Raw genomic sequence first — 14,354 nt, 5'->3', positions numbered from 1 at the left:
AAATTCTAGCATAAGCATTGCTGGAGTCACATGACGTGTCTGGCATCATTAGCATGAGCGCAGCTTTCCGATGTACGAGAGCTACAAACAAATCCGATACAAGCTAGATTCTGCGATTTAGACTTCCTCAGAGTGACCGAGCAGTTTTGCGTCACCACATACAGTTCAGCAGAAGACTGGTTTTACAGCTAAACAACACGGAACAGCGGATTTTGGATATATTTGGACATCTCTCTGAGTTAGCTAGCCAAGATTAGCGCGTTAGCTAACATCAGTATGAATATAGATAACGTAAATCAGTCTGTTACAGCAGGAGTTCCTTCGACGACGTCTTCAACTTCAAGTAATTGTATCGCCAATGATAATGCAACAACCATCGCTAGCAGCATCCCTTCGGTCACAACTAATGGTAATGTTATATGACTTTTGACGAAAATATAAGTTGTCTGTGTTATGTTCCACACACAAGTGCCGTTCGTTTCACATAGGAGATTGGAAATGTCTTTGTTAACTTCTGATTTTACTTAAAAGCATTCCGTTACTACTTACTTGAATATAAGCCTCTGACTTGCAATGACTTGTTTTTAGCTAACTTTGTTCACTGTGGAATAGCTACTGCTGCAGAATGGTGACTTGTTAACCTGCTGGGCTTAAATATAGGGTGAATATAGTTAGCATTTACACGCATCAGCGTCTGGCATGTTGTGCAACATCTGCTTGCAGACTTTGTATAATGATGTCAAATACATAACCCGTGGTAATAAAAACTTAAATATGAATTAAATGTATTGCTTCACAGCTGCAGCCTCAGCGGTTGTGGTGACTCCATCAACAGACACATCAGTCTCCAACGGTGTCTACGCTCCTAGTGGCATCACCAATGGGGATGTAAAGCCTGCAGTCTCCGCCACGCCTCTGGCTGATTTCCTTATGCAGCTGGAGGATTATACACCTACTGTAAGTCAGTCAGCTTCTCACATTATTGCTTAATCAAAGGTGTAACCGTCATCATTATGGCTAATACTGCTATGTTATTTTGGCTCATCACTGAGTAGCAGTATGTACTGTGCTGCTTTTCCTCACATCTAAAGAAGTTCCTTTTGCTTTTTAGATTCCTGATGCAGTTACAGGCTACTACCTCAACCGGGCTGGCTTTGAGGCTTCTGATCCAAGAATGTAAGTGCAAAAACATAGGCCACATGCAAGTCTGTCTGAGGTTATATCCACATTTTTTATTTTCCCATATGTTTATGTCACATGTTTGGAGTGTAATTGATTTGCAGAGAGTTGTTGCATTTGTTAAAGTGATTGAAAATGTGATCAGGCCAACTCTTTCATCTCATTTACTAGTTTCTTTCGAAGGAGGACACAGGTTAGAAAAACAATAATGTTTTTGTTTTGCATCCCAACAGAATACGTCTGATCTCCCTTGCCTCTCAGAAGTTTATCTCTGACATTGCCAACGATGCCCTGCAGTACTGTAAAATGAAGGGAACTGCCTCAGGAAGCTCCAGAAATAAAACAAAGGTGATGCATGATCGACTCGCATGTTAGATCTCGTGCGTCCATATAATATTTAGAAACCGATAAGTTTGCTCACAGGGAAAGTTGTCAGCTGCTGAAGAGGGTTTGTAATTTTTTTTCCCAAATTGTTAATCATTTTCATCTTTCTTTTTAGGATAAGAAGTACACTCTGACGATGGAAGACCTGACTCCCGCCCTCTCTGAATATGGTGTTAATGTTAAGAAACCGTATTACTTCACATAGAACACTTTCTTTAATGTTTTTGCTTTTGTTAGTATTGAGCACCCTGCTGACCCAGTAGAATCTGCCATCATTCTTATGCTAAATGTTTTTGACCATTATTTGGTACAGCTTTGACAAATCTTTATAGCCACTTTGAAGTTTGTCTTTTTTTGGTGGAGCTATATTTGCATTTTGTTGAATTGTGGACTTTTGTTTTATTGTTGAAATAAAACCTTTAACACAAAAATGTTACTTGTGAGGCTTTATAATGAGAATGGTCGAACCACCAACCTTGGGTGACTGCTCTTCCTCCTGAGCTACAGCCACCCTAAATGTCATCTCCTCATTTGCCCTATATAGTCCTCCCACCTCCATATTTCATTGTTGACAACATGCAGTTGCTATTTTATTTCCCCTGGCCACATCCAAGGTAAAAATGATGATTTCTTTGCTTTAATCTGACTAATGCTCTTCCAATATTCACTTGATGTTATGAGAAAAGGTTTTGCTGTTGAGAGTGCCTTCATGTAGTGTTCATACAATTCCTGAGCCGTCACAGAAATGCTTATTCATAGATTACAGGCCAAAACTGCAAATGGCCCTTATTCAGTTAGCCTCAAATGGAAATCCACATCAGCAGGTGTTAAATTGATAAGTACTCTTTCATGTTCCAATGAGTTTCATGGGATTCATATTTTCAATATATTTTACTCTTAGATAAAGTTTGGAAAAAAGACACCATACTCACTCCAGCTTTTAAATTGGCTTTCCTAAATTACCGGATGCCTATAAAGATCATTATTATGTCATTTAATCCCATACAACTTGGCGAATGAGCCAAGAAAACCATATGATATTTAACATATCACTAGATTATTACACAGGATGCATATGTTTTCTCTCCTAAGGTTATCAGTAGTTTTTGATGGATGGAAAAAAAAGCTAAATTCCTCTAGAACTTAAGTGTTGGAGCTCTTCTACTACATCACATTAAGTGATTTATGTAAATCTTTTGATAATTTATTGTGTGATAGTTCCTCATCTCCTTTCACTTTTTCTCCCCTGAAACTATGTATGTGCGTTTAAAGCCAATGAACTATTTGGGGTGAATTAGTGTATGGATCAAACTAAATCAAAGAGGCTTTCGTTAGCTGAACAAATTAGGTATTGTGTTTGCCGTTAAAATACCACCAGGGGGCAGACTGGTGCAGCTTTTTTTATTTCGCGCTTTCTATTCTTTTGACCCTAACTTTATTCCGTCTTGTGAGGCACCGTGGGTTCTCTTTGCGCATGCTCAGAACGTTCAAATGATTCTCGTGTAATTTGACAAATAGTGTGTGTTTTTTTAGTTAAAAAGCGGTCAAAAGGCCACCATGTCTGTTCAAGCAACAAACCCCAATAACCCCATTGTCTTCTTCGACATCACCATTGGAGGGCAGGTGAGTGGAACAAAGAGACGACTTTATTTCCCCGCTAACGTTGAGTCAACGTTGCAGCTTCCCACCATTCTCAACAGAAAGTCCCATTTTCAGTTAGTTGCGCTCTCATGAGCAGTGTTGACGGTATTTAACTGTTCTATTTCAGCGTAATTATCTGATACAAAACAGTACAGAGTTGACTTTCTATGTCATTGTGGTTCATTTCGCGGTGATTTGCATGCGCTTTGGGGTTTCATACAAACTGCTGCTAGCAACGAAATTAGGTCTCTCAGTCAACACTTTGCTTGATAGATAAGGAATACTTTGTTTGTTTTTTCACACAGGTCTTGTTTTGCCATTTTCAAACGTTGCCATCTGTAAAAACGAGTAAGTCTAAAACTATTTAAAAGCTGAAGTCTTGGCTCTGTGCTCCAGATTATCAGAAAAATCCACCATCACCAGGTTGTAAAGTTGTCCTTACCTTTACACTTTGAAAATACTTAAAACAACTGGAGACAGCGGAATGCGTTTGATGAAACTTGAAGGTGGGATGGACTTCAGATACTGTGGTTTTTGGTTTAAGATAAACCTGTTATTGCATGCCGCCTCTAAAGTGTAGCCAGTACGTGCATATTTAGTGTTGTTTGAAATGTCTTTTAATGACTAAAAAACACGATCGACTGGTGCATTCTGTGCACTCCTAAAAATTAGTCTCCTTAAAATCAGAGACACCATGTTAACTAAGATATTACTACTTGTGCACATTGTACTTATTCGTATATCTATCAGCAACATATGCATTTAACCCTCTCAGGCCATTGGTTTTAATCAATTGATCTGCCTTCTTTCCTCCTGTCTTCAGTTTATAGCCTACTTTCCATTTACATTTGAGTCTTCTCTGAATATATTTATTTGTTCAACTTTAGGGAGTGAAACTTAACTCCCAGAAGTTCTGTACCTTTTCTTGCCATTTTCACTTGTCTTTCAGATGTTTTTGTGATGAGATTTTGACCAGAATCCGGTGTGTTGCTGGTAGGGGGTTTGGCTCTGTAAAGGCGACACTATCGTACCGGTGTATGACATGCTTTGTGCCAGTGATTCGATTCATTCACCGCCATATATCCAAGGATAATTACCCTTGCTCAAGGAGCATAACCCAACTATAGCTATAATCGAGTTAATCTCATCATGTAGACCCACTGACTTACAGTCTTTGCCTGTCGAGTTAGTTTTTGTTTTGTTTGCCTCAAACTCCCAAATCTAGTGGAGAAGTGAAGTACTGGCAGCAGAAGAAGAAAAGAGAGGGTGGATCTTGCAAGGACTAATTTGATTTATTTACTGAATCTTCTTACTATGAAAACAGTATTGTTCCAAAATCTGATCCCCTTATAAAATCCAAATTCTCTTTTTTTTTTTTTTTTGGCTAATATATTAAATTAAATCGACTATGATACTTTCAGGTCAATTAATCAGTGTTTATTTCATCGAATCATATTCGGTGGGTTCTATTTGTCACTATATAAGTAATAAAGATGTGTCTAAATCTTAACTTTCAATAGAAATGTTTTTTACGTAAGCTTGCATGCTCGGATGTGTTTAGCATTTGAGCATAGAGTTTTTAGAGGCTGATCCCACAGTTTAAGGCTACAAAATGCTGTTCTGAAGTTGGAGTTTGGGGTCTGTGCAAAGAAAAGACGCCCTCGGAGCAAGCAGGAATACAATATGGTGTCTAAACAAACTCACTGATGTGAACTTCATGTTCTCTAAACCTTTTTTACATATCTATGACAAAGTAGACAGATGAATACAAATAAAATCACAGAAACATCTCTGGTTGGTGTTGTTTGTGAAGAGTGTGACAGTTATAAGTAAGGTGGTTTGATTTCTCTGATGGGCTCACAGAAACATGAGCCTGGACAGATTTCTGTCATTAAAAAAAACGAAACAGCTAATACCAATATTTTCAAATGCTGTAGTCTATTAGACCTTTTAATTCTGAGTAGTCAAGAATTCCCACGACAGGGCCGTTGTAGCTCTTCTTGTGCTTTCAATTGCATGCAAACAAGATATGAAAAGGAACTTTGAACCTGTTGAATCAGATTTGATGATCCAGAGCTGTAAAGACGAGGTTTGATGTTTTTTAACAACTGGTGGAAGGAAGAAAAAAGTTTATTGAAATAAATGATAATAATAATGATACCAAGGGCTTTGTTTATGGACATTTTATTGTGAATAGTTTCATAGATGCATATCTGTTGAAAACAAAAAATCAAGAGAATGCAAGAAACCCGTGACCGTGGCAGCATTTCAGTGAAGCTCAGAATACACCGGACAGTACACGTCGAAGTTATAATTACCTTTTTAGAGTTTAGTGTAAAAGAAATAAAGGTGCGTTTAAAAACTGCAGCATTCGGCCTCTACAGGTTAGCCTCAAGTGTTGCAGGATTGTTTGCTGATGTATTTTTGTGTCTGAGTTTTACTCTAACTGTGACTCATGACGCTCGACATAGGCTGCCATTTGCTTGGTATTTACTCACACAAGAAATGAACGGTTTACCTTCTCTTTTGATGGGTTAAACACAGCTTGCGGGAGAAGAAATTGTTGCGTGCCTTTGCTCAAATGCCAGTAACTCTGCCACGAACACATGTTTTCTGGTAGATGGCTATGTGGGCCTTGTGTCTTGCTCTTCACCCAGAACACCACACCTGACAAGAAACTGTTAGAGCAATCGAGCCAGAGAATGTTGACAGCGATGTAGGCTGGTACTGCGATGCCACAGATCAAACAGGCCGCAGACACAGCAATGTAGGGCAACCAAAATACAAGAAAGCACAGCATTAGGCTTAACCACAGAGGTGGCCGTGACGAGTTGTTCTCCAGAAATGTCTTCTCGCTGATATCGCTGCTGTGTGCTGAAGTGAAGAACAGGTCACTCATCGCTTGTTCTTGCTGCCCTCTAGCTTCATATATCCTGTCAGCCTCTTGCACCCACCTGGGAATTTCTGACCAAAATGGCAGCACTGTTAAAAGTGATGCCATGAAAAGTCCCAAAAGGAGGAGTGTGATCAGTGTTGACTCTTTTACCTCGCACGTCAGAACCTTTACACCGGATGCAAAATCCAGTTCCACCGGCTCTGTATTGGCAGACCTCATTGAGTAAATAACAGCTTGCATCCACACCAGCAAAGTCAGGACCACATTCCTGAGCAATTTGCTGTGTGCTCTGTGGTTGCTCATAGGGTTTGCCTCTAAACAATAATCCAGTAAACCCAGGCACATCATGGGCAGTGGCAGTGCTTCAAATGCTGCCGAGGCGTGAGCCAAGAGGTAGCAGTCCGTCACAAAGGGTCTCTCTGCTCCAAGAAACCATATGGTGGCTAGTAGAAATGTCATGAGCAGGTCGGCTAGTACAATGGACAGGCCGCACACGCTTACAAAGTGGGTGAACCTTTTCTGATAGCATACACAAAAGTACACCATGTCCATTCCCAACTTGAAAAGCAAAAGAAAAAAATACTTCTCAGTGTTGTCTGTTTGGAAAGAATTAGTCTCATCCCATTGTTTTATGATGGCCAGCATTTTGAGTGGTTGGCTTGGGTCTGGAGACGATGGCAGCAGTTGCATTTGTACCGCTGTGCTGAGTTCACTGTCAAGATGCTCTGTCAAGGTGCTGCAAGAGATGCAATTTAATTGGTGATCAACTACAGGAAAACAGAAGGTAGACTGCAAATCATTAGAAAATTCAGTAGGTATCCTCTTCTAATAAATCTTCTGTTGATTTCCCTCCTAAGTTTTGTGTTAAATATGCAAATCATTAAATGTGCACGACTTGCATAATGCTGTCAGCTTCACAGTTTCTCTTTTGTCTTACTGGCTACAAGTCACAGCTACTGCATATGCTACATATTTATTAGTTGAAATTGTACCTCAGACTTCTAAACGTTTACTTTAAAAAAAAAAAAAAAAAAAAAAAAAAGATCCTGGTGCTCATTCCAGGAAAAGATAGATGTATGATCATTTCAACTATTTCGGTCTCAAAACGTTCAGCTCTTTCAGGAGATTCCAGCTTAGACTTTTGGTGTTTCTATCTTTTATACTTTTTAAAATGTTTAAAGTTTTATTCAAATTTTATGCAAATTTCACAATTTTACCTCTTCATACTTTCAGCTAGAGACATCATGCACATTTTAAACGGGTCATGAGACATTCAGCTATTACCAAATGGGTCAGTTTTTTCAAATATTTGGCCAATTTTGAAATAAGATAACTATCTTATAAACCTTTCATCAACTCTTCCACTTTTCCAATAGGCTTAAATCATTCCACTATTGTTATTTCAACTTCAAATTCCTTCAACCAAGAAAGTTTTTCTGCTTTTTTAGCATTGTCAGCTATCCCCATTCAGCTTCAGCATTCTCACTTTTTCTAATTCGTATATCATTTCCTTGAATACTTGGTTATTTTCACAAACAAAATTAAGCTTTTAGACGGTTTCACAATTTCTGTTCACATCATCAGAGTCCCGAAGTCGTTCTGTTTACAAACTGTGGGGAATAACACTGGACTCGTTATTCATAAATCAACTACAACACGGTTGGAAATTAACTTTTTGGTGCCTGTGCCTTTCAAAGATGAACTGATAAAACTATGACTTCTACTGGCCATATAATCACATCAAGGCTTATTTAACTTAGACAAAGCTATTTTGAGTTTGTAATGGCTAAACATGTTTCTCCTATCACACCTAAAACACATGATGAATGAATTCCAGCACATGAATCCATTTATCAGTTGAGTTAGTATTGAGCAGTGCGTTATCCCCACCTGCCTTTTCCTGCTGAACAGGAAAAAGCAGAAAGTTATCATAACATATCCTGTAATTGTTGCTGCAGTGAAACCACCACACACTCAAAACCACATCAGTGTTACAGTATTTTGTATTGAACAGAAAACATCTTTCATTTCTACATGATTTGCAACATCGGTAGCGGGTAAATCAAATCCTTTAAAATGCTATGTAAACCTAACAAATGTCAAAATAGCACAATGTGTACCTCTCTGCCCAGTCGTCCTCACCCAGCGAGTTTCAGTGGTGGTTCCTTCCGCTGCGAGAAGCTTTGCATGTTTTCACCTGCGACGGCATGCATGGTGTCAGATGGACCACTTCTTTTTGAGACTGCTTGTTATGGCTCCACCTTCTCATAAGGAAGCAACAATGATTTCCCTGCCTGCTGTTACAATGCTCTGCATGTCCTGTAGCAGGAAGCTCCTGTGAAACATGGATTAACCTTACATCAGGCTGAAGCCACACCCTACAAGTGGCGGTTTAAGGTTCCTTCCCAGAAATACTACCTGAGGTAATGTGTGTCTAGTATATTTACTTCGAGCTACTGTTTACCCTCAGTTGGAATATTAACATTGATCTCAGCAGGAAGGGTAATCATTCTGATTAAGTTAAAACCTAGTTTTGTGATGTCTTCTTTAAAGCCTCCTTACTTGCTCTGTGGCACTTGACCTCGTTGTCGACAGACTCCAAAGAAAATCTGCAGGAAAAGTGTGCTGTGGTTGATGATTGTCCCGTGTCAACACGCGTATCTTCCCTGTTTGACTTGTGTCTAGAGACAATAACGTGCGATCTATATGACAGCGATAAGCCAGTGGCTGCTTGTTTCACTGTGAGTCATCTGCATGTAAAAGAGTTGTTCAGTGATGCTGTGAGGACAAATCTCTCTTTGTGCAACAGCACTACTGTTAGCTTACATAAACACACGCGCACATTGTTAGATTGTCGGCCACTTGCATGCCCCGTCCATAGGATCTAGTCTGGGAGACACACACACACACACACACACACACACACACACACGTATCATACATTAATGATTTAATGTCCAATGAACTGCTGCAACAAGATTATGGTGCCGTCGCATTTGCGTTTTTTTTATTATGTATTCTTTGACCTCCACTAAATACGTTTTGAGGAACTGGAAAGAATAAACTTGTTGGTTGTTCTTGTTTGCGTCACTGGCTTGAAAACTATGACAAGAATTTATTTAGTTATAATTGATCCGTTGATTATTTATGCCATCTGTTTATGAAAGTTTTCTCAACTCTCTGTCAGGATGTCGGGCGGATGAAGATTGAGCTGTTTGCTGATGTGGTTCCAAAGACGGCCGAGAACTTCCGGTAAGGGCCAAGTCTTCATCGCAGGCTGCTGTTTATTTATTTATATATATATATATATATATATATATATATCTAATAGGTGTGTTTGCAAGAATTAGACGGTACTTACTAACATTTTGCTGATCTCTTGCAGGCAGTTCTGCACTGGAGAGTTCAGGTAAGGGAGTGAACGGACAGCTTGTTTCTGCTGTGTAAAACTCAGCTCTCAGAAGTGATAATTAGAAGTGATGAAATTGGGTTTACATTACTTAAAGTAAGACAAACAATCAGCTAACAGATGAGGAGAATTTGACTCCGACAGATACATTAAGTGACCTGACCCAAAACAAGTGCGTTTTACTCTTTCAAGGAAATGTGTTTAATTTGCCAATTACTTACAGTTTGTACTTGTCACAGTTCATCAAAAAGCTTTATATCCAGTTTCAAACATTAACTTACTTCAAAACTAGAAAGGAAATCTCAGTATTGAGTCATGAGAACATTTGATAGAATATTTAAAGATGATTACGGACCAGGAAGTGCAGGATGCAAGTGAAATGCTGTCTTACAAATGCCCTGAAAAGAAGAAACATGTCAGAAATAAGAAAAATATCGATTACAGCTGGTCATAACGCTTAATAAAAGAATAAATGAATAAAAAAAAAAAGAACAAACCCAACAGATGACAGCTTAAATTTTATGTGGGTCTGAGGTTGAAAAATGCTGTTTAACAGGTCAGAGTAGCGCTGCATGCAGCTGAAACCATTCCTCTGTGGTGAAACATCGGCGGTTTCACAAACATTTTCACAGTCAATTACAGAATAAAAGGATACCTCAACAGTGGTTGAACTGCTCCGAGCTGAAATTTTTTTTTTCTCTCTCCAAACTCTGCCCTACAGGAAGGACGGCGTTCCTATTGGTTACAAAGCCTGCACTTTCCACAGGTACACGACACAACAGCATGACTTGAATAGCTCGCATGTTTAACAGGGCCACACAACGCCACACCCAACAGGGTTCTTTTAGCCTGGCTTTCTTTACATTTAACATCAGTTTGAGGAAGTCAACTAATGCAGTTAACGATCACAAAACTGAAGTTTGAACCGTGAGGAAAGAATAATCAGAGCTGTTGTGCTTGCGTGCTGTCTCCATCTGAGCCCAACACCTTTTTTAATAGACAAAGTCAGAGTAACTTTATTGCCTCAAAGGTGTCTCCAGCAAAGACGAGAGGTGTGAAAATGTTCTTATTTGGCTCTTTTTCTGTCCTTTTCTATCTTTGCTGCTGAGCGCAGTTTCTTTGTGGAAGTGAGTGTTGGCAAAGTGTTTTTTGTTTTATTTTCTTTTCCCCCAGAAAGTAACTACCGTTGCTAGTTCTGGCATCAGTTACATTTGTGATTTAAGGGCAGAAATGATTTACAAGGTCACACTGAATGAGGCTCCAAAGTTTATTTTTTACACTCTGTGGATGTCTAAGAGAATGTTAATTTTACACAGGCTGAAAATTAGGGTAACTATTAAACTAAGTGATGACTCGGTTTCCTCTCTTTCTCAATATTTATTCATTCAAAAACCTGTGATAACTGTGGTGTGTTTGTATTGTTCTGTCAAAGTTTCCCTTGAAAGCGTATCAAGCTTGTGCTTGATGATTAAATCACTGATTTTTAAAAAGATTTACCTGCCATGAACCTAAAATGGAGCAAAAATCATTATATGTGCCAATGGCTGATGAAGAACTGATGTTAGATTTGATATGCTTGCATTTTATGTTATGTTGTTATGTTTATGCATTTAGCAGACGCTTTTATCCAAAGCAACTTACAGATAGGCAGATAGGGTAAGGGGGTCTTGCCTAAGGACCCAAACTGGAGACAGTACCTTTCATGCAGAGGATTTGAACCCAGGTTAGCCACACGAAAGGTGGCCATCATACCACTACACTATTGTTTGGCTTCATCCTGTTTCCTTCTTCGTAGAGAGTGGGAGAAAGCTTCTGACATCCTGAACTCTTGCTTTTCCTGGAAGGTATCGTGGGACCCATCAGATACTCATAGGAGTTTTGTACACAGTTAGCTCTCCTAACTCGACAGGCTTTGCCTCTTTCAGGTGTGGGAGACTTTGGATGTTTGACATTCGGATTTGGGAAGTTAGCCAGAAATCATGAGTGTGTTGAGTTTTCAGTAATACACGAACATCTTCTAGACTACGTATGTTTAGATGTACATAGGCGGTTGTAGCTCAGGAGGAATAGCAGTCGTCTACCGCTTGGAGGGTCGGTGGTTTGAGTTCTGGCTTCCCTGGATGTCAAAGTGTCCTTGGGCAAAACACTGACTCTCACTTTGCCTACCGATGTATCGTCTATGTGTGATCGAGGAAGAAAGAAGCAGTGTGTAGCCTGTAATATTTTATAGTCAAAGAGATTCCGGATGAATGAGTATTTAAAAGTTATGTCATAGTGTTTTGAATGGTCAACTAGATTAGAAAAGCGCTACATATGCTGTAGATAACGTGTACTCATTACAGTGTAACCCCCCCCCCCCCCCCTCCTCCTCCTTTTTAAAACTTTTATTTTCCTTCTTTATTTCCTCCCAGTTTTCACACAGTGACCTTTTACTTCAGTTTCACTGTCATATATTTCTTTGTTCATTAACAGGGTCATTAAAGACTTCATGATACAAGGAGGAGACTTTGTAAATGTAAGTACATTGGCCCCTCTTCTGCTATGTGGTCACCATGAATGTCACCTCTTTAGCTTAGCATTGAAAAGAATTTGTAGATTTTAGTGTTTTGTTACTGTTACTATGGTAATGCTGTTATACTCTAATGCTGTTATTACCCACACTGCTTATTTTGCACACTGAACTGAGAGGACTTCTGAGATGATTTAGCTCTACAGGAGTAAAATAATTACATTTTAATTAATTCACAGTGGATTGTATGTTATCTTTTCAACCTATATCTGTACTAAACCTTTATAAAGTAGATACAACTAAATTCAAATGTAGAATTAAAACTAGAGGTAATCTGTGGGATGATTACTGCTTGGAATCTAGTGATATTGGATTGTTCACAATTTGAGAGGAATAGATGGAGGACTTTTTTAACACATCTCAAAAGCTCTATAGAAGGTTTTATAATTTGCCTTCAGTAAATTACCAGTAAGTAAGTATTGCCCTAGCAGGAGAAAGTGTTTGTTTCACTGTAAAGTGAGCAGGTGGAAACCTCTTTTGTCTTCCCCCCTCTTGTGGTTGTAAAGTGAAATACAGTTCCTACAGTACCAGCTCCATTGAGAGCCTGATCTCTCAAAGTATACACTTTGTCTTTTGTAAAGGGTGACGGGACCGGTATCTGCAGCATCTACAGAGGCCCATTTGCAGATGAAAACTTCAGAGTTAAGCATTCTGCACCTGGTCTTCTTGCCATGGTATGTATGGAGATGAAAGCATTTCTGGTAGGGCCACTTGAATCTGGAAAGGATGTGCTTTGTCATCTTCAGTCCATTCAATTCCAACCTCTAACAGAAACACAGATTTAATGGATATATTTGAAGTGAGTTTAAACCCAACAGAAACATATATTTCTTATTCACTTCTTATGCAGGCAAACAGTGGTCCAGGGACAAACGGTTGCCAGTTTTTCATTACCTGCACTAAATGTGATTGGTTAGATGGGAAGCATGTTGTTTTTGGTGAGTAGATCAATAGTATGAATTATGCATACAGGGTTTTTAGTGCTGAATCATAATTTGTGTCTGATTACAACTGTGTTCATAACTGTTCCAGGAAAAGTGGTCGATGGTCTGTTGATCATGAGGAAAATTGAGGTAAGAACTAACTTCACTTATTTATTTTGCTCGAAATGCTTTGTGGTTCTTTTGGCAGGTATAATGGTAACAATAACATGCAAAAACACTCGGCACCGTTGGATACACACTTGAGTCGAGCTACAATTACACTTAGACTCCAAGGATGTTGGATCATTTAAGTGGACCACTGTCCTTACCCCCATAGACATGCACAGGAGCAGAATCAGGTCACTGACCAAAGTGTGTCTAACACGTCGATGCTGCACACTGTGTCAAACAAAGTAGGCCAACGCAATCATTTTTTTTTAATAGCCATGTAAACATACTTAGAAGTAACATAATTAAAATGTAAATGCACTCTCACTTTTTAACTGATTCTGTCTCTATATGTTGTGCTTTAAATCGCATCATATTTATGTCCAAGTAATTGGACCGTTGATTTTGAATATGAGGTCTCCAGTGATCATGGAGGTTGGATTTCAGTCACATGACTAAGTTTTTGTTCCTCTCTTCAAACAGAATGTGCCTACAGGACCCAACAACAAACCAAAACTCCCCATCGTCATCGCACAATGCGGGGAAATGTGATCCAGCCAACTACATAAGGGGAATATGCAACTTTACCTCATTGGCAAACATCCAGAATATTCCGTATTATTTCTGATGTGGATACCTTTTCCCATATGGCAGATTCCCATATAGCTACACATCACTGAAGATTATACAGATGTCGGGTTAAATCATATTCCACTGTAGCTGCTGACAATATATATTTAATATTAGGTTTCAAAGTAAGGTTTGTGATGGTCAGTGGTGTTATTTTAGGTTTCCCTGAAACCATACTGAGAGTTTCTGTACCTCCATTTTTTTTCTTTTTTTAATGTATCAAATAAGATCAATAAATTTGTACATTTTTATACACTCTTGCAGTTTTCTTAAGTTGAGTATTACATCATATTTCAAAGTTAAGTTTTATCATTGCCCTATTCAAGGAAACATTTAAAGTTTGAAAAATATAGAATTGACCATGTATTGTTGGACTAACTACTGTGAGTTGACTGCAATTTGCAGAAAACCACGTGTTCATACGTAGTTGCTGATTTTTGTCCTCTGTTGTTACTGAGCAAAACAAACAAGTGTTCTCATGTCTGGAGAAACCCTTTCCTCCGAGTTTCATCCTTCAAAATAGATTTGATTTATCAGCTAGGAAACACACACGTG

The 14,354-nt window shown here is 38.9% G+C and overlaps 3 protein-coding genes across 3 annotated transcripts; 2 read left to right on the top strand and 1 right to left on the bottom strand.

The window, feature by feature from the left end:
• Window positions 1–19: 19 nt before the first annotated feature.
• Window positions 20–1,994, top strand: taf10 (TAF10 RNA polymerase II, TATA box binding protein (TBP)-associated factor). The gene is made up of 5 exons (XM_072366615.1): window positions 20–409; window positions 800–957; window positions 1,112–1,176; window positions 1,413–1,527; window positions 1,679–1,994. Exons 1-5 carry the CDS (start codon window positions 277–279, stop codon window positions 1,766–1,768), a joined length of 561 nt encoding a protein of 186 aa, XP_072222716.1. The 5' UTR covers window positions 20–276; the 3' UTR covers window positions 1,769–1,994.
• Window positions 1,995–3,024: 1,030 nt separating this feature from the next.
• Window positions 3,025–14,054, top strand: ppih (peptidylprolyl isomerase H (cyclophilin H)). The gene is made up of 9 exons (XM_072366993.1): window positions 3,025–3,186; window positions 9,288–9,352; window positions 9,486–9,509; window positions 10,231–10,275; window positions 11,982–12,024; window positions 12,660–12,752; window positions 12,929–13,016; window positions 13,111–13,151; window positions 13,653–14,054. Exons 1-9 carry the CDS (start codon window positions 3,121–3,123, stop codon window positions 13,719–13,721), a joined length of 534 nt encoding a protein of 177 aa, XP_072223094.1. The 5' UTR covers window positions 3,025–3,120; the 3' UTR covers window positions 13,722–14,054.
• LOC140271705 (probable G-protein coupled receptor 160) lies at window positions 5,626–6,836 on the bottom strand. The gene has a single exon (XM_072366992.1). It carries the CDS (start codon window positions 6,788–6,790, stop codon window positions 5,699–5,701), a length of 1,092 nt encoding a protein of 363 aa, XP_072223093.1. The 5' UTR covers window positions 6,791–6,836; the 3' UTR covers window positions 5,626–5,698.
• Window positions 14,055–14,354: the final 300 nt, after the last annotated feature.

This window comes from Leuresthes tenuis, unplaced genomic scaffold (genome assembly GCF_036924035.1).
Source record: "Leuresthes tenuis unplaced genomic scaffold, fLeuTen1.0.hap1 SCAF_16, whole genome shotgun sequence".
NCBI lineage: Eukaryota > Metazoa > Chordata > Actinopteri > Atheriniformes > Atherinopsidae > Leuresthes > Leuresthes tenuis.
This window is presented reverse-complemented; position numbering and strand designations above follow the sequence as displayed.

Bases quoted from the DNA above. Each gene is read 5' to 3' on its own strand.
- taf10 (XM_072366615.1), top strand. From the start codon at position 277: ATGAATATAGATAACGTAAATCAGTCTGTTACAGCAGGAGTTCCTTCG. The intron at 410-799 runs GTAATGTTATAT...ATTGCTTCACAG, and splicing joins CCCTTCGGTCACAACTAATG to CTGCAGCCTCAGCGGTTGTG. The intron at 958-1,111 runs GTAAGTCAGTCA...TTTGCTTTTTAG, and splicing joins TGGAGGATTATACACCTACT to ATTCCTGATGCAGTTACAGG.
- ppih (XM_072366993.1), top strand. From the start codon at position 3,121: ATGTCTGTTCAAGCAACAAACCCCAATAACCCCATTGTCTTCTTCGAC. The intron at 10,276-11,981 runs GTACACGACACA...GTTCATTAACAG, and splicing joins AAAGCCTGCACTTTCCACAG to GGTCATTAAAGACTTCATGA. The intron at 12,753-12,928 runs GTATGTATGGAG...CTTCTTATGCAG, and splicing joins CACCTGGTCTTCTTGCCATG to GCAAACAGTGGTCCAGGGAC.
- LOC140271705 (XM_072366992.1), bottom strand. From the start codon at position 6,790: ATGCAACTGCTGCCATCGTCTCCAGACCCAAGCCAACCACTCAAAATG.